We start from the raw sequence: 26,840 nt of genomic DNA, 5'->3' as shown, positions 1-26,840 counted from the left end.
CGTATCCACCACTCAGCCCCACCCTTGCATCCAGGCTCGGAGGACTGGATCTCATCTACCTGGTCACCCAAGTCAGAAACAGGGAGTTACCTCAACCCCAATATCCAATCAGCTACCAGCTCTTCCCCTGAACTCCCATAGCCATCCCTCCAACCATTCCCACCGCTGCTGCCCTTTCTCGCTTGAGCTGTTTCCATTGTTTCCTAACTGGTCTCCCAGCCTAATCCTTTTTTTAAAAAAATGTTTTATTGATTTCAGAGAGAGGAAAGGAGAAGGAGAGAGAGATAGAAACATCAATGATGAGAGAATCATTGATCAGCTGCCTCCTGCATGCCTCCTACTGGGGATCAAGCCCTAAACCCTGGCATGTGCCCTGACTGGGAATCAAACCCTGATCTCCTGGTTCATGGGTCAACGATTAACCACTGAGCTATGCTGGCTGGGCCAGCCTCATCCTTTCTAATCAATCTGCTGCCAAAGAAATTTATTTAAAATGCAAATATGATCAAGGCCTTCCCCTGATTAAAACTCTTGTAAGGCTGCAGGCAAGGCCTTCCTTGGTGGTCTTGATTCCCTGTCCCCAGCCTCACCATGGTAAGCCCTGGCACCCTATACTTCAACCGGCGAGCTACTTGCAGCTCCCACGATTCTGCAGGCTACGTGATGCCTCTGTGCCGTTGCTTACACTGCGCTGTCTGCCTGGAACGCTCTTCCCCACGGCCTTGAGGGTCAGTACACACACATCTCTTGGACTCTGCTCGAGGACATCTCTCCCATAAAGCCTTTCCTCAGTCATCATATTCCTTCAACCATATTCTACAGCGCGTCCACGGACCTCCAGTCTAACATCTAACCTATTTTATTATACTTATTTGCTCCCATATTTGTTTCCCTCCACTCACTGTAAGGCAAAGGAAAATTGGGACAGACGATGGCTATAAAGTCAAAGCACTTAATTCTGTGCCTGAGACATAGCAGGTACTCAACTGAATGCATGTTGAATAAATAATAAAAAATACATTTTACCCTCCCAAGCATGATAAAGAGATTTGTCTTATTATTTCCATTACTGAGTGGAGGAGAATCAGCTCAGCAGACAAGAGAAGTCACTTAATAGTTTCAATCAGGGGGGTGATGCTGACGTCTAACTAGGAAAGGCTGTTGCTGCAGAGACCAAATGGAGGCATTGGTGGGATAGGAGAGTAAGTTAAAGGGAAAGGAACTTAAACTCCAGAGATCTGCTGATCAGGAGGGAGAACAGGGACTATTTAGAAGGGAGTCTTCAAACCAGAGCCAGGCCAAACAAGACAGCGAGACTGAGTTCATGACTAACTGTGAAAGTACACAGTGTATAACCGCTTACTTTCCACTAGGGCACGCTTCGGCTGTGCCCTTGAACTGGCTGTGTCTGCTGGTCTACTGGGGGTGGGCTGAGGAAGTCCCAGCAATGTGGTGGGTAACTGCTAAGTGCTTCCCATCCCCTTGGGGGGGTGGCGGCGGCTATTGCTCTTGGCTGGGGAAACCCCCACCTCTGAGGTTTCTAGTCTTCCCCTGGGATTCTAGGATGAGAGGGTACCATGGATTCAATCAGAAAGCCATTTTCTAGATCACGGCCTAAGCTTTTCCAGATGTGAGAGACGGCCATCCTATTCCCAGCTCACCCAGTATGGGCTTCGTCATAAAACGAAAGGGCTCTGAGACAGTGTGAGGCTGGTGCCGGGACTAGCCAAGCAAATTCACTCTAATGTTAGCTCAGTCAGACCCCCGTGCGACCACACTGGAGATGTTTGGCCACAGTAAATTTTTACAGAGATACTGTTTCTACCAGGGGCTCTGGGGAGTGTCACCGTGTGATTTATCAGCCATGCTTTCAGCACACACTAATGAGCAGCCAGAGAGCGAAGGGAATGTCAATCCCGGTTCATCTGCCACACTGCAAACATTAACGCCTCCCCAGAGAGGCCACTCTATCTTTTCTTGACAAACTGGAGACTGAAGCTGACGCCACAAGCCACTCCATAGCCGTTGTTCCTTAGGGATGTATTTGTGCGGGAGAAAGAAAAGCCTTAATTGAACACAAGCAGGGAGATATTTGGGGAAGACAGAAACTTGGAGCCCTAAATCACCCTTTGGGACTTGGATGAGAACCACCTAAATACAGTAGCGCGGACTGGGCTGACCTTCCTGAAGCCCTTTCCTGAGAAGTTTGCCAAAGTGCTTGTTTGATAATTGGTCAGAGGAGGCACTGACCCTCTACGTTGTCTGGTCTTGGGGGAAACAGTGCTACAGCCAGATGCTGACTGGCTGGCAAAGGACCAAACTATTTCCTTGCTCCGACACATTGAGCCAGAAATGGCTGCACACAAGGATGTGGCAGGAAGACATGCAGCTCAGTGCTGACTCCCTCCAGCCTGGTAACAGAGCTCCCTGACTCGCCCAATCTAATTTCTGGTTCCTTCTCTGGACTCAAGGACATCCACAAGTGGCTAAATTCTGGCAGCCACAGTAATAGCTACTATGGGGAAGGAAGAATAGAAGGCTCAAAAGAAACAGAACTGATGATTTCTATCCTTAAAAAGCTTATAATCTCATTGGAGAGACAAAATGTATATAATGAAATCACAGAAAAAGAATTTTAATTATTCAAATAGGTGGGTGGGAGGCAGGGACACCGTTATGTCCACATAATTCAAAATAACAGGATCCCCTCCTCACATTTCTGTTTGCCTTGACGTGGTTGATGACTGCACTGCTGTTACTGTTAACTATGACTTAGTGGACTTAGTTTTATTATGCTTCTTTTGAGTACAAAAAAAATAAATTCATTTGCCTGCTGCAATCAGACCAAGCCCTAGCTAGAGGGTGGGGACACCTGGATCATGAGCATGGTCCCAAAATAACCCAGTGATGAGAATGTTCCAGGACTTACTTTGCAAATTTAATGCAGAACTGAGTGAAGTATTTCCGTGTCGAAGCCAGGTTGTCGCGGATGATGGGAACGTTCTGCTTAATGTGAAGAATGACGGAGGTGACATAGGGGCTCTGGTCGCCAACGTGCTCCACGTTCTGCCACTGCATCTGAAAACGGAGGCAGGACAGGACAAGTCTTTAGATGTCTCATAGGAGGATAGCCTTACCTGTTACCAGGGAAGGGGCAAGGGGAGTAGAAATCAGGCCACAGCTTGCTATCACAGCCACTGTCTTGGTTTGGGGACTGTGTCTTACCTGGTAGGTAGTGGCCGACGGTGAATAAAAACAACTGCGCCCACCTTAACTCTGACAGTGAGGCGTGACTCGGGCATCCTTTCCTTGCCTGCGCCCCTCATGCTTGAAGCAGCCTTCCCTCCCCATCTAAGTGGCCATCTGCTACAGAAACCCTCACCAGGCAGGAGGCTGGGATCCGAGTCTTCAGTCAGCTGTTCCACCAGAAAGGAACTGTGGGAGAGTGGGGGGCGGGGGGGGGCACATCTACGTCTGTGCAGACTGGTAGCCTGGGAGACCAGAAAGGTGGTTGGGCTACATTAAATGAAACCCAGGCTAGAGTTAACTTATGCCTTTCTCTCAAGTAAATTGGAAGAAGTTTTTCCAATGTTTTTTAATCCTCACCTGAGGACATGCTTAGAGAGAGGAAGAGAGTGAGTGAGCGGGAAAGAGACAGAGAGAGAGCGAGAAACATCAATCCGTTGCCTTCCACATGCTCCCCTACCGGGGATCAAACTCACAACCCAGGTATGTGCCCTGACCGGGAATTGAACTTGTGACCTTGCAGTGCATGGGAGGGCGCTCAGCCAATTGAGCCACTCCGGCCTCGCAGGAGGAGTTTGTGTTTTTTTTAAAAAAAGGAAACTAGAAATGATATGTGGTGTGAGACTTGCTTCCAAATAATCTGGGGTTGAAAGAAGTAGACGAAACAAGATTAGTAAAGCTGGGTGACAGATACACGAGGCTCATTATACTGTTTTCTCTACTTTTGTATATTACTGAAATTTTCCATTAGAAAACATTAGATTCTCCCTCCTAAAACCTTTGGGATTATGTTGGAATTTCAATCAAAGGAAAGGAGAGACACTCTCTGGCAAAACAGAGGGGCAGATCAGAGGTTAAGACAGTGACAGGGGAACAGGGTTGGAAAGACGCACGGGGACTGTGTGGATGGCAGGGGCGCAAGAGATGAGCATTACTGAGAGAGGAGTGATGTGGCCCTTAACCAGGCTGTGGACAAAAATGAGACCTGCTGAGGAAAAGCAGAGAAGACACTCTGGAAAACATCTACAGTGCAATGGAGAAAGAAGCGATGCTGTAGTGCCTCTTTCCCCTTGGGGACGTACAGGAGAAGAGAGGCGGCTAGGCTCCGGCTCCTGGCCTGCCCGGAAACTGGCAGGGTGGGCACTCCAACCCCGGACAGAGTGGGAATGTGCTGGAGGAACTCTGCTGAGTCAGCCTCTCAGAGCGGAGCTGGGCTGTCTGTGAAAAAGATCCTGAGCCAAACACAAACCATATAATATGTTCATAGAAGGAGGGCAGTAGTTCTGAGGCCTTGATGTCTCTGGCAAGAAAACACTATTTTTATAGAGCTCTTGGGGAGAGGAAAAATTCAATACTGAGAGAACTTGTTTAAAGGAATAGTACATGGATGATTCCCCAGCTCCTGGGAAGTTCAAGTGCCTTTATGTTTTGTCCTAATGTTTCTTGAAGTCAGCAGATATTTGTATTCTAAAGCTTCAGGTACATATAAGCACAGAACCATAAAAAAGCAGGAAGGAACCTCCACCTTCATTTTAAGATAAGAGAACCAAGGCCCAGACATTAAGTCTTGCTCAAGGTTTCACAGTGAGGCTCCAGACAGAAAAGGTCTCTGATTTTTTACTGGGGAAGAAACAGAAATAAACACCGGGGAGAGCGTGGAGAGTCTAGCACAAACTGCCTTCATGTTCTAATGCTTTGCTTATGTGTGATATTTTCCTCATCTTTTTCATTTTATTCAAGAGGCTCCGTTTTCCACCTGACGTTAGCGATCCGATCCATCCAATGAGCATCCTAGGTGACTTTAAATGAGCTCACAGGACGAGGCCTGTCCATGTCTGCGCTTCATCTTGTTTTCCCCGGCTCCGCAGCAACACTCGGAGCGGAATGCTCCGGGTAAACACAGTCAACTGGGAAAGGAGCCTGATACCTGCACCCTCCGATTGACATGAAGCGCTTCCATAGTAACGACTACTGTTTTCCAAGTTGGCAGCATTTTCTATTTCAACACCTCAAAAAGTGAGTAAACAATTGTCTAAACATTACAGCTCTCCCTTAATAGAAGAGGCCCACAAAGGAAGGCAGTGACATGCCCCATCACTGGTTACAGAGCAACTGTGAAGCAAGACGGAGCAGGGGATGTGGGACTTGAAGTTCCTGCGGGTGAGCTAACTTCTCTTTTTCTTTAAAAATTTTTTTAAAATATGTTTTTATTGCTTTTAGAGAGAGGAAGGGAGAGGGGGAGAGAGAGAGTGAAATATCAATGTGAGAGAGAGAGACATTGATCAATTGCCTCCCATACACTTTCCAACGAGGGATCAAACCCACAAGCTGGGTATGTGCCCTGACCGGGAATCAGACACTGCCCTGACCAGGGATTGAACCTGTAACCTTTCAGTGCACGAGACGATGTTCTACCAACCAGGGCGAGCTAACTTCTCTTGAGTACCACTAGCCTTGTCAGTGCCCGCATTTGGAATATATATGAAAAGACCTAATTTGCCTTAATATTAATTTAATTTAGCCAGTTATGATGCCATTGGTCAAGTTAACAGAGGTATTAGCAGAAGTCAAGTGGATTCGTGATTTTAAGCTTAGTCAGTTTAATGAAGTATTGAAACAACTTAAAGTACTGGAGAACACAGAAAGTTAACATCATGTTTACTATTTTATTTTTAAATTGCAAGATATAGTTAGCAGTGAATCTGTTAGTCATTGCCTCAGATGGTTGATGCTTGCTATAATGCATCTTGGAAGACTTAGGTTTGGGGTTGTAAGTTGAATGTCCCAAGACACCTACATGAGAACCTACTATGTGCAGGTCGCTTTGCCTGGCAATTTGCACACATCATCTCACTATTCATACATGATCTCATATAGCTCTCCTAACAATCTTGTAAATGAGGAAACTCAAAAATCTCAAAGAGGTTAGGTGACTTGCTCAAAGTTACATGGTTGGTAAATGGTAGAGACAACCCAGATCTGTCTTAAGTCCCAGTAGTGCACCAGGCTGCTTCCTAGACACTTACTAAAAAACAATTACCACACACACACACACACACACACACACAAATAAAAGCACTTAGTTCAGGGTAAGTCCCAGTTTCTCCAGGAGAACTAATGAAATATACAGCAGTCAAGCAAAGTACTCTTTCAAGAAAAGAAAGAAGAGCGGCTTGCATTGGAAGAACAAACATCATGGAAAGCCATCCATAGAAATAAGACTCCAAGTTTTCTAGGTACATGTGGCATTTGACATTTGCAATTTACCCCTCCATACTTAAGCTTTCCCTTTTGTGCTTTTTGTTTAAAGGGTGGGTGGAATACTGCTGGTACTATACAAGCCACAAGGAAAACAGCTTGCAAAGAGGTAGTAACTAAGATGTAGGGTTGATAGAAATGCAAGCAAGGAAATGATCAAGATCACAATGCTAGAGCCTCCAGGACCCCACATGTAGCCACAGGAAGAGACTGTGGGGCCCAGGACATCACCACTGCCCATGGTTTCTGCTTGCTCGAGGTTGATGTTGACACTTCACCAGGCAGGTTGGGGAGATAATCACTTCCTATTAAGAGCCCACTGTAGCAGAGAATTCTGACCAAGCCACTCATTAGAGAGCAAAGCCCCCAGCTAGCCGACTATGGAACTTTGTTTTCTCTATGGCTATACGAAGCTCGGAAAGGGCTCCTGAGAAACAAATTTTCCTCAACTAAAAACCTCAAATTCCCACCTCTTTATTTTGATCATGGGACTAGAGATATACAGAGCACAGACTCAGACATTTGGATTCTGGGAACATTTCAGGCAACTGGAATCTAGTATTTTAGGTTAGGGTGCTGGGACACCGGCCCCAAGCAACTACCTTGGCTCAGGCACACACGCGCGAGCACATGCACACACTTTAGTGCTTATCTGGGTTACTCTCACTCACACAACAAGCATTTGCTAAGTTTATAGGTACCCTCTGAATGTATAGAAGTAGACCAAGCATTGTGTAGGGAATAAACACAGAGAAGGAACATTTTCCAAGCACCTGCTATCTACCAAGCATCATGACTGACATTTTCACACTAACTTGCTGCTTATAGTAACGCAGCAAAGGAGGCATTACTCCTGCTTTATACATGATAAGACAGGCTAGAGGACAATAAATGACTTGCCTATTTAAGCATAACTGAGAAGTTAGCAGGGCTGAGATCTAGAAATTGGTTCGTCTAACTCCAAAGTCCATGTTCTTTCCATTTTACCATGTTGGTTTCAAAAAGAAGTGTTATCACCCTAAATGAACTTGGAATTAGCTGAAGGAACTGGAGCAAACAATCTACATAGAGCATGAGGTTGCACATATGTAGATGATGCGGGACTGGGGATGGTGGTGCAGAGGAGGAAGGAGACTCTCACCACTTCGATCAAGCTCCAAGGGGAAAATCAAGAAGACCCAGCACAGAAACTGGAGTAACAAAGGCTTTAAATCTATCTTTTTTCCCCTCACTGCTGGGCAAACGGAAAGGTGAATTTGTACAACCTTTCTCAAAAGCAATTTGAAAACACGTATCAAAAATCTTAGCATTTTACATAGCTTTGATCTCTGCAATTCCCTTTAAGGCAATTCACCTGAAGTTAATAATTATGAATGTTCAGAAAAAAATACACACACACATTCTTATACACAAAGTTGTCCATTGCCAGACTGTTTATAAATGGGAAAAATTGAAAGTAACCTAAAAACTTATCAAAAGTGAATTAATTACATACATTTTAAGGGAAGGAATAGATTACACTACTCAAAATGAGGAAATCCGAAGTCTGCCAGTCATGGGTTCCAATACTGTCTGTGCAAACTGCTAAGTGTGTCTTGGGCAAGTTACCTAACCGCTCTGAGCCTCGATTTTCTCAGCTATAAAATTGGGATAACGATAATACCTAAAGTCTATATAGCTACTGAAAGGTAATGCATAAGATATTTTTAACATAGTACCTGGCATGTATTAATTTCATGGTAAATGTTAACTATTGTTACAATTTTAACAATAAATACTCTGTATTATGGGCTACTATGCAATATTGCAGTTCTAGGTTAAATGACACAGAAAACTATTAAGACCTGTTAAATGAGCAAAACAGGTCCTAAAACAGTGTGTAAAGTATGAACTTATTAAAAAACATATATTCATTAAAGAAGCTGGAATACATCCATTAATTGGAATCATGGGTGATTTAAATTTTCTTCCTTTCAAAAATCTGTGTTTTCTATAATGAAGGTTATTTGCTTTGGTCATAATGAAAAAGAATCTCTTTTATGAAAAAAGGAAGGAATGCTTTGATTGTAGGTGGAAAGTGAACTGGAGAATTTCTTAACCACGCAGTCTGTGGGCCTCCTGACATAGATCTACATTTTAATGACTGAGGAGTGTTGTAGCTATTTCAGTGTCTTTGGGGGATGGTAACGCAGCCTCCTAAATCAGTACATGTTCACAATCTTGAAGCCTAATAGAAATTACATGCCAGGTTATAAGGAAATTTAATTGGTTCAGTTTCTTCTTTCTGTTTTTTTCTAAAACTGCCATTAATGAGCAAAAAGCTAAGTGTGTTTGATTTTAGAGGCTAGATTCTTTCAACCTAGTGACGTGTGTAGCCCTAGGAAAAAGGACAGTGAGGAGGGGACCAGGGGACCAATGGCCCCTTCAAAGGAAGCGATAAAATTTTTTAAAACAAAATCCTACCTGTAAAGCCATGATCAGTCATACTAATTCCTAAGGATTTACAGAAATTACATTTAAAAAAGAGAACTCTTGGTGTTTCCACCAAAACATTTCAAACAACTCCCTTTTTCAAGAATCAGGAGTCTTGGTTTTATTCCGTTTCACTGTTATAAAGCTCTATGGCTTTGGGCATATTATGGAAAAGAAAACAAACAAACACACCAGAATGACAATTCATTAGTTTTCAGGCAGAAATACACAAAGCAGACTGGAATTCTTGGGTTGGCTGCTCAGCCCATTTTCTCCCCTGTAGGAAAGTCATGGTGTCAGACCAAGAAAAACTGAAGGCAAATACCTAACAGGATGCTCTTGAATGCCTGGAGAGCTCATAATCAAGTAAGCACGAACACTCCCGTGAACCTAGCAGTACTGGGCACACACTCACTCACCGCTCTTCCGCCCTGTAAGCAAATCACTTAAGCTGGTTTTGCCTCAGTTTCTACATATTACAAGATGACTTACTCCTATTCTGTATGTATGATAAGGTACAACCCTGCACAGAGAGAGGCCTGAGTTTGAATCCTGGTTTTGCCACCTGCTAGCTAAGTGATCGTGGACAAGTAACTTTTTACCACCTCATAGAGCTCATCTAAGAAAATATGGGAGGGGAAAGTGGTCCGAACGGTAATTATAACATAGCTTACCAGGTACACTACTACAATCTCAAAGTTACAGTTTCAGAGAGGCCACTAAATTCTCATATTTCATTTCCTCCCCATGGGCCTGGCCTGTTTGAGGCCACTTGTGCATATGTTTTCTACCAAAAGTTGCCCCTCTGTGTTTTCTTCTTCTTCCAGCAGCAGGGCTCTTGCCTACACCTGGGGGAGCTAATAGGTGGATGTGGGCATTCCCTAATTCTGATGCTTCTTCAGTCAGCTCCAGGATGCTGCTTACTGACGTAAGAAGCCCTGCTATTAAGTACCACTGAGGAGCATCACATTATCCTCAGCGGCACTCGTATGCACCTAAAGATTCCAGGGTCTACGATCCTGCCACTTCCTATAAACACACCCATGTCTCCTACTCGATATCTACCAGCTCCACACAGCTACATCTGTTCAGTACAGTTATCCATGTTTTACGTTCTCACCATTCTTTGGTCAAATGGGTGTCTACAAACTTCAGTTCTTCCTTCTTCCTGCCTTCTTCGCCTTCAAAGCCATTCAGGGAGTAGAGCAAGTCCTCAAGTAACGTCGTGTCAATCAATGTCATTTTGTTATAATGCCGTAGGAACTTAACTCTTGTTTATATCAGTTAGCTTATGGTAAGATTGGTTTCGATGTATGTCATTTCACTTAAAGTAGTAACATTAAATGAAGACTTGCTATACTACTGTTAAGCAAGTACTATGCTACGTAGATCCAAAACTGAATAAGTTTCAAGTTGTTCAAAGCTTAACAGGAGAGAAAGAGATATATAAAAATAACCGTATAACAAAAGAGAGAGGCTAAAACAATCCCAAAAAAGAACAAAGGTGGAGGGCTTACACTTCCTTATTTCAAAGCTCAATAATCAAAAGACTATGGTATTGGCCTAAGGATAGACATAAATCAAAGGGACAGGACTGACTGTCCAGAAATAAACTCATGTATCTATTGTCAACTGATTTTTGTTTTTTAAATATATCTTTGTTGATTTCAGAGAGAGGAAAGGAGAGGGAAAGAGAGATAGAAATATCAATGATGAGAGTCACTGATCGGCTGCCTCCTGCACACCCCCTACTGGGAATCAAGCCCACCACCTGGGTATGTGCCCCGACCAGGAATCCATCTGCGATCTCCTGGATCCTAGGTGGAAGCTCAAACACTGAGCCATGCCCGGCCAGGTTCATCAACTGATTTTTGACTGGAGTGTCAAGACCACCCAATGGATAAAGAAAAGCCTTTTCAACAAATGGTACTGGGACAGCTAGATGTATACATGCAAAAGAATGAGGTTTAATCCTTACCTCACGCCATATATGAAAATTAGCTCAAAATGGATAGAAGACCTAAATGTAAGAGCTAAAATTATAAAATGCTTAGAAGAAAATGCTTGTAATTTTGGATTAGGCAATGGTATCTTAGATATGACACCAAAAGCACAAGTATCAAAGGAAAAAAAAACAGATCAACTGGACTTCGTCAAAATTAAAAACTTTAATGCTGCAAGTTTTCTCATTAAAAACTTTAATGAGAAAGAAAGTGAAGACAACCCACAGAAAAAAAGAAAATCATTGCAACTCATATATCTGGTAAGTGGTCTAGTATCAGACTATAAAAAGAGCTTTTACAATTCAACAATAGAAAACATTTTAAATGGGCCAAGTGTCTCTATCTCCTGTCTTTATCTCTTTCTTCCTCCTCTCTCAGTCCCTCTCATATCTTCTATGTCCCATCTATCTTTGTCTCTGTCTCTGTCTCTATGTCTCTCTGTCTTTTTCTCTCCTTCTTTCTCTCTCTGTCTCCTTCTCTCTTCCTTCCTCCTGTCCCCACCCCACACTTCAGTGCTGTGTAGCAGGCCTGGATTAGCCAGGGCAACCATAAATGGCAATGTGCTGCTTGCAGATGTGTATCCAGCTCTCAGTGGCTCCTAGAAGCCTCCCTTTGAGTCCCTCTGCACCCCACAGCCACCTGGCCATCCCCTGGGCCACCTCTTCTTTCTTGGCCTCTGGGGCACCCAGGTCTTGGGCTCCTGGCATTGACAGGTGTCAAGAGGTATATTTCCTGTGCTTTGCCTCCTCCCATTCCCTCCAATGGAGGGAAAACTTGAATTAGAAAAGTATTCCAGATCATGTTTAAAAAAAAAAAAAAGGAGAAAAAGGATCTGAATTGACATTTCTTCAAACAAGATACACAAATGGCCAATAAGTACATGAAAAGATGCTCAACATCTCAGTCATCAGGAAAATGCAAATACAAATTGAAACCACAATGAGATACCATTTCACCCCCATTAGAATGTCTAGTATTAAAAAGAAAGAAAAGTGCCCTGGCTGGGTAGCTCAGCTGGTTAGAGTTGTCCCCATATCAGTTGTCCCAATACGCCAAGGTTGTGGGTTTGATCCCCGGTCAGGGCACATACAAGAATCAACCAATGAATGCATAAATAAGTGGAAAAACAAATCGATGTTTTTTTCTCTCTCTCTCTCAAATCAATAAAAGTGTTGGTGAGGCTATGGAAAAAAGAGAGCCCTCATAAACTGCTGGTAGAAATGTAAAATGGTGCAGTTACTTTGACAATATCTCAAAATGTTAAATATAGAGCTAGCACATGACCCAGCAGTCCCACTCTTAGGTATATGTGCAAGGAACACAAAAATTTATACATGAATATTCATAGCATTATTCATAATACTTAAAATGTGGACACAGTCCAAATGTCCAATGACTGATGAATGGATAAACCAAATGTGGTATAACCATACAATGGAATATTATTCAGCCATAAAAAGGAACAAAGTGCTGATACATGCTACCCCATGAATGAACACTGAAAACATCAGACTAAGTCAAGAAAGCCAGTCACAGAAGCCATATATTGTATGACTTCATTTATGTGAAATGTCCAGAATAAGCAAATGCAGAGACAGAAAGTAGATTAATGATGTCAGGAAAATGGGAGTGACTGCTAATGGAATGGGGGTTCCTTTCTGATATAGTAAAGATGTTCTGGAATTAGATAGTGGTGGTGGTGGATGGATGGCCTTGTGAACACTAAATTATACACTTCAAAAGGGTGAATTATACCCCAATTTTTAAAGAGGGGGTAGACATTTCTTAAAGGATGTGCTCACTGAGCAGACAATTATGGGAAGAGAATTCTAGGTGGAAAGAATAGAATCAGAAAGGGCATGGAAGCCACAAAAAAAGTAATGCATTTAGGGGAGGGAAAGTGGCTCGGAGGTTGGAGTATGGGTATATACACAGGAGTTGTAGAACTAACAAGGTAGTGAAGAGACAAATACTGAAAGCCCTGCATGCTAACCAAGGAGGTGGTCACAGGGTGCCTTCCGTGAGAATGAAGTCTCCTCCCAGGAGAATGACATAGCTCAATTGTTTGGCTCAATCCATCTTGTCAAACTCAGTACCATCCAACAATCCCACTCCACTTTGGTAAGCCCAACACTCATTTTCTTGCCATTTATGAAATATATTTATTTCATAATACCAGTTATTCAAAGTTCTCTCCCCACCAGAATACAAACTCCTTGAGGGCGGCTCTGTTTCCAGTCTTGACTATGTAAATGCAAGGACAGAGTACCCTGTGGAATTCTAATGATGTGCAATGAGAATGGCGATTTGGACAAAGTTCTGAGCTTTCCTCACTTTACAAACCTCTGTTCACACTGCCAGCCTGTTTGGAATGCTCTCCTAATCACAAGTTTGTTCAAAACTTCGCCATTCTTCACAGTCTGTTTCAAATGCCACTTCCCTCTGAAGGCTCTTCTCATCTCCCCATCTGGACAGAAACTCTCCCTTTTTTCTTTTTTTTAATTCTCATCTGAGGATATGCTTTCTTTTTTTTTATAATTGATTTTTTTTTTTAGAGAGAGAAAGGAAGAGAAAGAGTGATGAGAGAGAGAGAGACATCGATGGGTTGCCTCCCTTACCTGCCCCAACTGGAGACTGAACCCTCAACCTAGGTATGTACCCTGATGAGGAATCAAACCCAAAACCTTTCTGGTGCCCGGGATGACGCTGCCACCAACTGAGCCATCGGCCAGGGCAATTCTCCCCTTTTAAAGAGGGTGTTTTTTGCACTTTTCTTATGGCACTGATTTTTTATGGCACTATACTGCAGTATTTGGGCATTCCTCTCATCTCACACATGGCCTGCCCCATACCTTCTGGGATCTAAGGACCCTGAGATAAGGTCTGTGTCCTCCCCGCCATGCAACATCCAGCACCACGCTGGGTAGAGTCTAATTTAAACTGTTCAATTAGCAGCAAAAATGATGGAATTGGAGACAGAAATAAGTATGATTGCAGAACAAAAGTTTAAAAAAAATCCTAGAACTACACAAAACAGGACACAGGCACAGATAACAGACAGTGTATGCTGAATCACTCTGTGACCACTTGGCTTGTTTATATCTGGTCATTTTCATCACATGGATTTCATTTTGCTAGAACTCCAGAAGGCTCAGACAAAGAGTCATGGCCTCCTCGCCGCTGCGTTCCCAAGCCTGTGGTTTTCCTATGATATAAACAAAAGATTCGGGAGGTATGGCCTCTGTTAATATTTGCTGGTGTGGGTCTGGGGGAGAAACAGGGGTGGGGTTGGGGGGAACATGAGGGAAATCCACCTAGTGAACTGACAGTTCATATAAGCAACACCTGGAGTGTTAAATCCCCTACAACTGTTGTTTTACTAAAAAATAAAAAATAAATAAAAATTCCTCTCTTCCTTTGGTAAATGTAAAAATTCTTTCACCAGCTGCATTCCAGTCTAAAGTGTGTGGCAGTTCAGGAGAGATGGCAGCTGGAGCACATCACGTTAAGGATACAGCGAACATTCACCAGCAGACAGGATGATCTGAGCCCACAAAATGCAGCTTCAGAGCCACGTTCCTTTAAGAAGACGGGTTGGCCTCGATCTGCCTGCTCAGAGTTTTCTATGTGTAAACATTGAGAATACTGGCAATACATAGCCCCATCTGATTGGCAAAAGGATGCGCCTTTTGAATAGAAATATCGTGACATCAGCTGTTCAGGACTCCCCACTTAGCTTCATAAAACCCTGAAGCCTAAGTTTTGGTTTTAATCCCATTTTCGTTAAATATTTACAATCTACTACAAAACCAAATTCAGACCAAATGTCTGCTTAAAAACCTTGAGACCTGGCCACTCCTCCCGACAAGAGGGAGAGAGGACTAGCATCTACTGGCACCAGGTCAGTCACTCTCTGTGCTCCATCCTCACAACTCCAGGAGGCAGATACCCCTGTTTCACATACAGAGAAGGTAAGTTGGGCCCACAGAGGTTAAGTCATTTGCTCAACACGCCCAAAGGAAAAATGAGGAAGCTAGGTCTGTCTAACTCCAAAGCCAGTGTTCTTTCCACTGCGCTCTGTCTGCTACCGGCCAGTATACCCCAGAGAAGTTCTTTCTCCAGGATTTGTAAGAATGCTACAAGAGTCTAAGACTAAAATAGGCATTGGCAAACTTTTTCTGTAAAGGGCCAGATCGTAAATATTTTAGGCTTTGTGAGCCATATGGTCTCGGTTGCAATTACTTAATTCTGCCCTCGTAGCCAAAAAGCAGCCACAGATAATAGACAGGGTGGGGCAAAAGTAGGTTTACAGCTGGGAGTACGTGAAACACAGAGCTTATTCTTACACTATTATTTATTATTGTATTATTTTCCCTATGAACAACTGTAAACCTACTTTTGTCCCACTCTGTATAGAAGGATGAGTATAAGTATGTTCCAATAAAACTTTATTTACACCTTTCAGCTCTCTGAATGGCACCATGGTGATCGGCAAGAACAAGTGCCTTACAAAAGGTGGCAAAAAGGGAGTCAAGAAGAAAGTGGTTGATCCATTTTTTAAGAAAGATTGGCATAATGAGAAAGCACCAGCTATGTTCGATATAAGAAATATTGGAAAAACACTAGTCACGAGAACTCAAGGAACCCAAATCACATCTCATGGTCTCAAGGGTTGTGCTTTTGAAGTAAGCCTAGCTGATCTGCAGAAAGATTAAGTTGCATTTAGAAAATTCAAGCTAAGAATGTTCAGGACAAAATCTACCTAATCTCCATGGCATGGATCCTCACGGAGACAAAAATGTGATCCATGGTAATAAAACGGCAGCACAGCTCCGGGCTGGTAGCTCAGTTGGCTGGAATGTTGTCCCGTAAACCAAGAGGTTGTGGGTCTGATTCCCAGTCAGGGAACATACCCAGGGTTCTATCCCTAGTCAGGGCGCATATGGAAGGCAATCAACTGCTGTTTCTCTCTCACGTCAACGTTTCTCTTCCCCCCCTCCCCTCCCCCGCCTTCCTCTTTATAAAATCAATAGAAACATATCCTCAGGTGAGGATTAAACATGACTGAAGCTTATGTTCATGTCAAGACTACCGATGGTTACTTGCTTTGCCAATTTTGTGTTGGTTTTGCTAAAAAATGCAATAATGGATTCAGAAGACCTATTATGCTCAGCATCAACAGGTCCACTAAATCCAGAAGATGATGGAAATCACAACCTGAGAGGTGTAGACAAATGACCAGGAAGAAGGGATCAATATATCGATTCCAGACAGCATTCGAAGAGACATAGAAAAGGCTTGGCAATCTATTTATCTGCTCCATGATATCTCTGTTAGAAAGTCAAAATGCTAAAGAAGCCCAGCTGAACTGGGAAAACTCATGGAGCTTTGCGGTGAAGGTAGCAGTTCTGGAAAAGCTACTGGGGAGAAGACAGGGGCTAAAGTTGAACAAGCTGACGGATCTGAGCCCCCCAGTCTAAGAGTCTGTTTAAAATTCAGACTTAATGACGACAAATAAAACATCCTATTTGTGATTAAAAAAACAAACAAACTTTATTTACAAAAACAGGCAGTGGGCCTAATGTGGCCCACCTGCTGCAGTTTGCTCACCCCTGCTCTAGAAGGTTCTGCAGTGGGTAGCGTCATGTTATCTGGTTAAGAAATCAATAAAGAATTGCCTGTTTCCAACTCTATTAATCAACAAACATGAAAGTTTTCTATGTTCTATATGGTCCATGCATTTAAAAGCCAAACAGCAACATTAGGCAGCATGTGTCAAAGGAGGGGACTTGAGGGCCGAGGGCTGACTGATGGCCCGCATGATAACAGAACACCAGGGTCCACAACCTGATCAAATAATCCTGCATTGGCAGCAGAGCTCACAAAGAACTTGAAAAACCTCTCACTGGGCAACAATGAAGGTGAGCCAGAAGTTACTAACAAAAACACCACTGCGGTGAGACCACTGGAAGTTTTCATCAGCATGTGTCAGATGCTAACCAAAGTTAACATCTTTAGACTTACCAAAGCCATCTGCTCCCTGTCTTGTTCTCAAAGGACAAGAGATGGACCTAAGCTGCAAGACAATTGAGCGCTTCGGGGAACTCCTAGAGCTCTTCCATTCTCCTCCTGACTGACACTTTAGGCACTGAAGAGCCCGAGGAAGCTACAGGCAAGGGCGGATAGAAACCACCTGGGTCACCCCTGGGCGTCTGGGAAGCAACGCTTCCTACACCCTTACCTTGCTCATGGCGGTCAGGGCAGGATCGCAGGCAGCGTCCAGGTCCTGAACCAACAACTGAATGCTGTTCGAGATGACACTGCAAGTAAAACAAATTAGTAGGTCAGAACTTGCCAAAAAAATGACTTTTTAAATTACACAGCTCCTTCCAAATGTGTTAGGTGCCCGTGTAAAATTAAGATTCATCATTTCATCAGAAACTCAGAAAACTCGAGTTTCCTTTCAAAAGGGAATTAGTGACAATGAGGAGCATTTCGCTCTTTCTTCATTCTTGCTGCATGTCCTGGTCTTATTCAGGTTTGTCCCCACTCAGGACACAAAATTCCACGGCTAGCCTCCCTACTCGCCACACCCAGATTCCCTCTTCACGTCCACCTCCAAAAGTAAGTGCCGAAATGTTTAAATCAGAACTTGGAGAGAAAAAAATAAAATAAAAAGGAAAGGAAGTGACTTAAGATGAGAACTTTAATTTTTCCTCAGAGTCGTGGATGAGAAAGCTCGGGCTACCCCAAGTTCATTTAATGACCACAGAGAAAGAACTACTTCAAGAAGGCTTTTCAGTTGGAGCTTCTTGGACAGACACCCTCCCAACCCAGACACACACACACACACACACACACACACACACACACACACACGCACACACAACTGAAAATCTGGCTGCTTTCAGTTTATAGCAGAGATTTTCAATCAGTGCGCTGCAAGGACTTTCAAAATGCAGTACCTGACTAGTCAGGGGCACTCACCTCTTTCCCCTTAGATTGCCGAATAAAAAAATGACAACAGCCAACACAGCAATAGCCATGCAGTATGAATGAACCAAAATTACACCCATTTTTTTTTTGGGTCAGATCAGCAAAAAAGATAATATATTTTTTGATGTGCTGCAGAATTTTAGTAATTTGTTTGTACCACAAGATGAAAAAGGTTGAAAATCGCTGCTTTATATTGTAAAGCAACAGAGGTGGGGCTGGCCCTCTGTGGGTTTAGGGGGACAGATAGGAGGCCTTGGATCTGACCTTCATTCAGGAATGGCCAAGGGAGGCTTTCTTCTCTTCTGTTATTCTAAGAGTGAAACAGAAACCCAGAAGCTAAAACGAGTGTGTCTCAGGAGGCAGAACGGGACGCAGAGGCACCAGCTTCTGGTGCTTCTTCTCAGTGGCTAGTGGAGAACCATCCTGACGCAGCAGAAAGCCCTGGAAACCACTTAGGCTCTGCAGTGACCTAACGCCCGCAGCCTGAGGCATGCTGCCCCGTGAAGGGCAGGCGTGAGCAAGTGCGCGAGAGGTACGTACGTGCTGAACGTGTCCGTTTCCCCGGTCAGGTTGATTCGTTCTGTCAGACTCACGTCAACTTTCTCTTTGAGCTTCCCTTCCAGCTGTTAGGCAGTGAGAGAGAGGAGAACACGCTTAACAATTACCCAGCTGAGAACTGTAGTAAGAATACTAGACACCGACTGAGTTGGATGATTCAGGCACGGCTCCGGGCACTTTCCATGTACTGACTCACTGCATTCTCACAGCCCCGTGAGGAAGATTCTGTGACTACCCCATTTCACAGATGAGGAAATGGAAGCGGGACCTACCCAAGATAGTTCGTGGTAGGACCAGGAATCAAACTTCCTCTAGAACCTGTTCCCTTGAGCACTGGGCTGTAATTGTTTCTTATGACACACAATTCGTTTCACTTTTTTTTTTTAAATCTTCACCTAAAGATATGTTTTTATTGATTTTAGAGACAAAGGAGCCCGGCCAGTATTGCTTAGCAGTTGAAAAATTGACCCAGGAACCAAGAGGTCACCAGTTTGATTCCTGGTTGGGGCACAGGACTGGGTTGTGGCCTCGATCCCCAGTAGGGGGTGTGCAGGAGGCAGCTGATCCATGATGTTTCTCTCTCTCTCTCTCTCTCTCCCTTCATCCCTAAATATCAATAAAAACATATTTAAAAAAAAAAAAAGAGAAAGGAAGAGGGAGAGAGAGAGAGAAACATCATTGATGCTAGAAACATGGATGCTAGCGAGAAAGATTGATTGGTTGCCTCTTGGACAAGCCCCAACTGGGGATCAAACCCACAACCCAGGCATGTGCCCTGACTGGGAATCACACCAGAGATCCTTTGGTGCACGGGATGACGCTCCAGCCAAGCCAAGGCACACCAGACAGGGCCGTTTCACTAAATTAAAAACGACCCTGAGTTTTAGGATACTCACTGCCCCATCAACTGTTGGCTCATTCCTCAACACTGGAAACCCCTGGTGGTGGGTGGCAACAAAATCAGTATTAAAGTATTCACTGAGTGCTCTACACACCACCCACTGTGTAAAGGTGTTGGGGATACCGAGGCAAAGAAAAGCAGCAGAGCCTCTGCCTTCAGCAGTCTATGGCCTAGAAGAAAAACCCTGGCCATGCTCCCAGCAGCCTCGAAGAAAAATATAACTGACCAGGAATTGTCAATATCTCCAAACATCCCCAGAATTGACCACTTAGCACTCCCGGGTCTATTTATTACACAAACTTTAAGAATAATGAATGTTTTGTCTTAAATTTTAAAATGTTCTTAGGGGCGTGTGAATTAGTGTAATCTTTTTGGAAGGCAATTTATTTAAAAAGCAAAAACTTAAATATATTCACCCTTTAAGCCAGCAATTTCACATCTAGAAAAGTATTTCAATGAAATAATGAGGACAACGTACAAAGATATGCAAGTTTCTTTGCAGCATTCATAATTCAACCAATATTTACTGAAAGCTCATTTTGTAGTACCAGGCCCTGTAACAGGGTAATGGAGTTAGTCAATGAACAAACGGTAAGATTCCATTCTCATGAAGCTCACATTCTAGCACTGTTTATTACTGAAAAGCTGGAAACAATCTACGTGCGTATTTGTAAGGGACTGATAAACAGATTAAGGTGCAGTCTCACAATGCTTAAACTCTTCAGCAGCCTCTTCCTGTCACTGAAAATAAAATCCAAACTTCTAACCATGACTTGGGTCCTGTCTCTCTCTCCTGCCCACATCCAGCTTTCCCTCTTGTTGGCTTGGCTTCAGGTGAATTGACCAGTTAAAATTTTGGAAATACCAAAGTCTGTTACCCCTCAGGGCCTTCAAACTTCCTCAGGGCTTTCTACTTCCTCTCCCTGAAACACTCCCTAGCAAGCCCCCTCGTTCCAACCCTTCCAAGCTCACTTGGCAGTCCCCTTCTCAACGCTCAGGTCTCTGTTTCAATGTCACCACCTCAGAGAGGCCCTTCTCTCTCTCTTTTTTTAAAATAAATATTTTTATTGATTTTTAGAGAAAGAGGAAGAGAGAGGGAGAGAGAAAGAGAAACATTAATATGAGAGCAGAATATGGATCAGCTGCCTCCTGCCTCCCTACTGGACATTGAGCCTGAAACCTGGGCATGTGCTCTGATGGGGAATCTAAGCAGCAACCTTTTGGTGTGCAGGAGGATGCCCAACCGAGCCACACTGGCCGGAGCAGGCCCTTTTTGTCCACTCTACTCTGCAGGCAACTCCCTAACTAGCACTGCCACATTTGTTTCCTTCTTAGCACTTACCATCTAGGCTTACATATTATCTTAATGTAAGTTAAGATATAAGTTAGATAAGATGTAAGTAAGATAAGATGTAAGTTAAATGTAAGATATTAATAAATGTAAGTTATTAACTTAATGTAAGTTAATAATGTAAGTTACATCTAGGCTTACATATTTATTATCTGGCTCTCCCATCCTTTCTAATTTCCATGACAGAAAGAAACATGGCTACTTTGTTCACCACTGTTAATTAGTATCAGCACTTGTTACATATATATGTGCTTCATAAAGAACTCTTGAATGAATGAATGAATGAATGAATGAGTGAATGAAATACCCCATGCAAATGTTAAGTGTAAAAATGTTACAATTAGTGGAACAATATTGATACATTACAGGCATTGTTTTTAAAATTTTATTTTTCCAATTCTTCATTGCTGGGATTCCATCCCCCCTTTTTTTTTCTGTTTCTCATTAGTAAACTCCCACTAAAAACATATCCTTCAAGCTCCCAGGGAAAGGCAATGACCAGCAATTACCTACGACACTGTCGCTTCCAGTCTTGCCCAGTTTGAAAGGCATAAACCAAGAGACATACAGCTTCATAGGAAGGCTGAGTGTTCCTTATGTAGTTCTTCCCTGCCCTCCCAGCCTTCTAAGGACACAGGGAAGTTTATATGTTGTGTTACAGAACCAGTAGAAGGTGAGAGAGTGGTAGGTATCTTAACTCACATTTCCCTGCCTTAACATTCTCTTAAGTGAAAAACAAACTAGAGGTATGAATAATTCTTAAAACAGCTTGAAAGTACTTTCAAAAACATTTCGTAGTAAACTAGAAAGGACGTAGTACACAGGGATTTTTTTATTTTTACGAACTGATCATACAAAGAGAAATTGGTTTTATTACTCATCTGTTTGGTCCTCACTGGAAGGAGGAAATGAAGACATTCCGCATATCTTTCAGCCAGGAGAAATAGAGGCCGATATTAGTCTAAGATTTTCCTAAGAGGCCTATCCACAATAAAAACCTACAAACTAGTATCCCTATTGCAGAAGCTTTTGTTATTGCTGTGTTCTCTGAGAAGATGAGGGTTGAGAATAAATTGGAAACTGTTCCTTTACAGGTCATCGTTCTGCAGCTCTCTGCACTCTGGAAGCAAGCAGATCCCGGCAAAAGGAACTGACTCGGACCCACCTGGCATCTGCCCCAGTCACCTTTACTGTGCTGAACCTCGCTGGCAATCCATGCAAGGAAGGCCACCTGGCTGTACGGGGGCTGAAGGTGACAATCTTGATTACCTAGAGCTATGGATCCTAGCTGCCTTCTCTCTCCTGTTCTCAGCACCACTTTTTCTTACTGGTTGTTGAGGGCTCAGATTCTTAAGTCTCTGGTTTCTCCCTCCATTTCTCCTCCCCCTTCCCCACCCCCTGCAATTTTTTAAAGGAAACTGGGTTGCCTTGTGGATTATCCCAGAGTTTGGATTTTGTTGACTGCATCCACAAGGTATTAATTAACATGTTCCTTTGTCCCTTGTATTTCTTATAAATTGTAGTTTGATGTATTGTTGATTGACCCTTGAACAACATGAGTTTCAACTGTCCACTTATATGTGGTTATTTTTCAATAAATATGGTAAAGATTTTCTCGTCTTTATAATAATATTAATAACCTTTTCTCTAGCTTACTTTTTTTGGGGAGTCAAAAACTACACATGAATTTTTGAGTGTGTGCGGGGCTGGGGGCTGTATGTGCCCTTAACTCCCTGCATTGCTCAAAGGTTAACTGCAGAAGCTTGAGCAGATTCAGGTTCTTTCCTTTTTAGAAAACTACTTCATGATGGTGTTGTGTACTTCTATTAGTAGATACATGATGTTTGCCTGTCTCTCTTTTTGTAACATCAGTGGCCACTGATGGTCAATGCCCAGATCCATTATTCCATTAGGAAGTATAAAAAAATGATATTCTACCTTGGCCGGTGTGGCTCAGTTGGTTGAGTGACATTCCATAAACCAGGAGGTCATGGTTTGACTCTCAGTCAGGGCACATGCCCGAGTTTTGGGCTCAATCCCCATTGGCGGTAGGGGTGGGGTTGGGGGTGCAAGAAGCAGCTAATCCATGTTTCTCATCAATGTTTTTATCTCTCTCCCTCTCCCTTCCTCTCTCTGAAATCAAATATATATATATTTATTTATTTTTAAAAGAATGATATTCTAATTCTATCTTTTTTCATTGATTAGCTAAAATTCTGCTATAAAGAGATACTTCCCATTGTCAATTATTTGGTTATCCTGAGGTAAAAGTCAGATAGGAAAGGCAGGATAAGAATTTCCCCTTTATTTACCAGTATTTAATTCATTCCCATGGTTTCTTAGTGTCTTCAAAGGTGATAAATGAATTTTTTTTTAATATGTCATTATTGATTTCAGAGAGAGGAAGGAAGAGAGAGAGAGAGAAACATCAATGACGAGAGAGTCACTGATCGGCTGCCTCCTGCACGCCCCCCACTGGGGACTGAGCCCGCAACCCGGGCATGTGCCCAGACCGGGGAATTGAACCTCGATCTCCTGGATCCTAGGTCGATGCTCAAACAGACTGAATCATATTTGATGTTTCAATCCATTGTGGTTCACCTTCTCATTGATGTTTATATGTCCCATCTTTGACCAGTAGGGATTATTCAGGCGGGCTCTTATATGAGAAACAATTGCAAAGAAAAAACAACCCCCACCATGGCTGGGTAGCTCAGTTAATACACCATTGTTCCCATACACCAAGATTGTGGGTTCGATCTCTGGTCAGGGCACATACAAGCAGCAGCCAATGATTGCATAAATAAGTGGAACAATAAATTGATATATGTGTGTGTGTTCTTTCTTATTCTGCACACACACAGAATGGTTACACGGTGCTTCTTCATCCAAGAACTCTGGGACCCCTGCTTTGGAGGTCCTCACAGATGCTGCCATCCTGCCCTGGGAGTTCTTGGGGCTAAACAGATGATTGTCCCTGGCCCCGTGGCCAAACCTTCACAGATCATTCCTCGTGTGACTCAGTATAACCGACCCAGGCAGAGCGTGCTGCTGCCTCCGCCCCTGGCTGGCATAACCCCACTGGGAAGTTCTGGGGGGAATGGTTCTTATTTGGCATACTCTGTATTCTTGCTCTCGCTCACAGGGGCTCCAAGCTGTCCTGTCTGAACCATAATTTATGGCTGCCTTCCTATGATCTAGACATGTGTAAATAATAAACCCAAAAAAGGGGAGAGAGCAGCACCTCCCCCAGTGACGTGCCTTCTCTTGGCCACAGGTGAACTCCAGATCAAATGTGAAAAGGAGCTTCTAACCCCACATCTAAGGCTGAGTGGTAAATTATTCTGGGTCTTCCTTCCCTTAATGAGGAACTCTAGGAGAGGCATCATCCCTTCCTGCTTCACAGTTCCTGAACGTCAACTTCCAAACAATGGTTGTTTGTTTAGGCAGATTGAGGCTGCTCGGTCAATTCCAGGAGACACAGAAAAGCCCCAAGGATTCTGCTTGGCCTAGTCATGCTTCTAAGAATGGAATAGCTGGCTGTGACTCATCACCACCAAGGCCTGGGTCCTGGTACCCTTAGGTCTGTTCCTGCTTGTCTCATACAGGAGATGGGGCTGCTGACCTACTTTTAAGAGGGCCATACCCTTTACGCAGCTCACATAACTCTGGGGAAGAGATCAGTCATACTTTCTCGCCCAGGACCCTTTACCAAGGCCCTTCTGCAAGATGTCCGTCTTCTGGCGGCACAGCCAGCTTTCCTCTGTGGGAGGCCAACTGACCTACCCAAGGCTGTATGTGGCCTTGTTAGGGCCCATACTCTTACTAATTGAGCTAAGCGGCCGGGATGCTTCAGGAGGAGGTGGGGTGAGGGAGCAGGGCGGCTCACCTGCTGGGTAGTGGCCAGGCAGTACTCGGCAGTGCTAAGGATGCTGCAGACGAGGCCGAGCTCCTCCAGGGTGAACCTGGCCACTTCGGAGCCCTCCTTTTCCTTGAGGAGGCTGCTGATGGTCAGCCCTCCACTGCTGCCTGTGGACCTGAGGAAACGGAACAGGAAGTAGTCAGGCCGGGCCTTTTCATTTGCTTCCTGAACTGGGAACTGCACATTTTAAGAAGAGAAAGGGGGGAAGGAAAGACGGCTGGACATGGCCCAAATAAATCCACACACAATGAGTCCTTTCCTACTGACCTCACCTTGACTGTCATCTGTTTAAATTCTCTGACCATCACAATAGAAAGAGATGATTCCAGCAGTGAGCCAGTAATCAGTCCTATTTACCGTGACGACTGATCCTCACGGAGAAGGCTGCTGAGCAATCTACACTGCAGTCGTATAACCAGAATGTCTCAAATGCCAGCTGAATGAATCTTTTATTTCAAGTAATAAGCAATAGAACACCACTCTAATGTCCCAGTGAATACAGCGAAGTCCTTATAATCAGGACCTGTGCTATGCAACCCCCCCACCTAAATCCCACTACATCTTTAAACATTAGGCTCTGCCTACACAGCAAGATCCACATACCCCAGGAGAGACTCTGGGACACAATGAGACCAAGAGAGAGCAGCCTCATGCCTCTTGTCTACTCATCATCCCAGGACATATGCTCACTGAATGGCCCGAGTGGAATGCTCCTGCTGTTTAAGTTTTACCCATCACTGCCCCCCTTTTTTGGCCAAGTACCCATTGACGAATCTATGAAAATGAAATACATATATAATGAACTGACTCCCTTGAGTCCACTGTGGTAAGATCTGACCTACGCTGGCAGCCAGGGTGGGCATTTCCTCTAACGGTCTGGACCAGCTGTGGAATCCCACTTAGAGAGGAAATAGTCTCGGGCCCTTGGGGACTCAATTAGGGTGCCTTCCTCCTTGACACTCTCAGCAGGTCAGTCAATAGCTTCGGATTGGGTTTCCCTAAAGAATCCCATATTTAGGTATGTTCAGAATCTTACTTCACCACTCCCATCAGGAAGAACAGGACTCACTTGGGCAGGTTGCCAGAGAGGATTTTCCAGGCATATTCTCGGAGGTACTTCTGAAAAATGGTGGTCAAAGCGATCATTGGCTCCCCGGTACTGAGCTGAGAGCACTGCACCATGCACTTCTTGTAGTAGACAAAGAGGTCAGCGCAGCTGGGGAGCACGGCACCCCCTTCGTCGGTGTTGGGCTTAGGTGGCCCCTGGGCTTTGAAATCAGCCACAAACCGATCTATCAGCTCTCCGAGGTTTCTAGGAGGAAGAAAACCTGAACTGTTATTCTATTTCAAGAAAGAGAAAGCAAGTTCGTGTGCTTGACTGCCATGAGTAAATCATTCGTAATGTTTTTACATTTAAAATGAGACCCCTTTCTATCAGTATCATCATCAACCCCCCTACGAGTCCTACAATAACAGCAGCAATAGCATGTGGCATTTGCATGCTGCTTGATACTTTTCACGGCATTTCATGATCACATATGACCCCCAGCCCCTGTTAGGGAGATAAGGTATTACTGAACCCGCTAAGAGATGAAAAATTAAGGCTAGAAAGTTTGTCACACAATTTAGTGGCAGAGCTGAGCCCAGAATCTACCACTTAAGTACATGCACTGGTCTACCACCATATTAGGACCATCTTCCCTTTCCACAAATGTAAACCCTAAATAACGACAGTAATCATTTTCTGAACACTTATGATATACCAGGCACTATGTCAGTACAAGTGTCATTTCAATGAACTTCACTTAATCTTCACAAAAACTGTATGAAGTGGGTAACTATTACTATCCTCATTTTCAAAAAGTGAAGTGCAGAAGAGTTAAGGACCTTGTCCAAGGTCATACAGCAAGATAGTTGGGGAGCCAGAATTCAAAACCAAGCAGCCTGGCTTCAAACCTCATGTTTAAAAAAAAATTTTTAAATTATTTTTAGAGAGAGAAAGGGAGAAGGGGAAGAGGGTATGGAGGGGAGAGAAGGAGAGAAATATCAATTGGTTGCCTCCCGTATGCACCCTGCAACCGGCTGGGGATTGAACGGGCAACCTTTTGGAGCATGGGTCAGCGGTCAACCAAC

The 26,840-nt window shown here is 43.7% G+C and overlaps 1 protein-coding gene and 1 pseudogene across 2 annotated transcripts in view; one reads left to right on the top strand and one right to left on the bottom strand.

The window, feature by feature from the left end:
• The window catches only part of VPS53 (VPS53 subunit of GARP complex), a 121,936-nt gene that overhangs the window by 16,394 nt on the left and 78,702 nt on the right, over positions 1-26,840 (bottom strand). Inside the window, exons 14-18 of the mRNA XM_081162258.1 lie at positions 25,777-26,019; positions 24,675-24,822; positions 18,516-18,598; positions 17,221-17,299; positions 2,930-3,078 (exon numbers count right to left, since the gene is read on the bottom strand). Of these exons, the coding sequence (XP_081018384.1) occupies positions 2,930-3,078; positions 17,221-17,299; positions 18,516-18,598; positions 24,675-24,822; positions 25,777-26,019 (702 nt within the window). The remainder of the gene's footprint in view (positions 1-2,929; positions 3,079-17,220; positions 17,300-18,515; positions 18,599-24,674; positions 24,823-25,776; positions 26,020-26,840) is intronic.
• Positions 15,461-15,694, top strand: LOC308568746 (small ribosomal subunit protein eS1 pseudogene; annotated as a pseudogene). The gene has a single exon. The product of its transcript is annotated as a small ribosomal subunit protein eS1 pseudogene (transcript).

This window comes from Miniopterus schreibersii (assembly GCF_964146895.1).
Source record: "Miniopterus schreibersii genome assembly, chromosome: 16".
NCBI lineage: Eukaryota > Metazoa > Chordata > Mammalia > Chiroptera > Miniopteridae > Miniopterus > Miniopterus schreibersii.
This window is presented reverse-complemented; position numbering and strand designations above follow the sequence as displayed.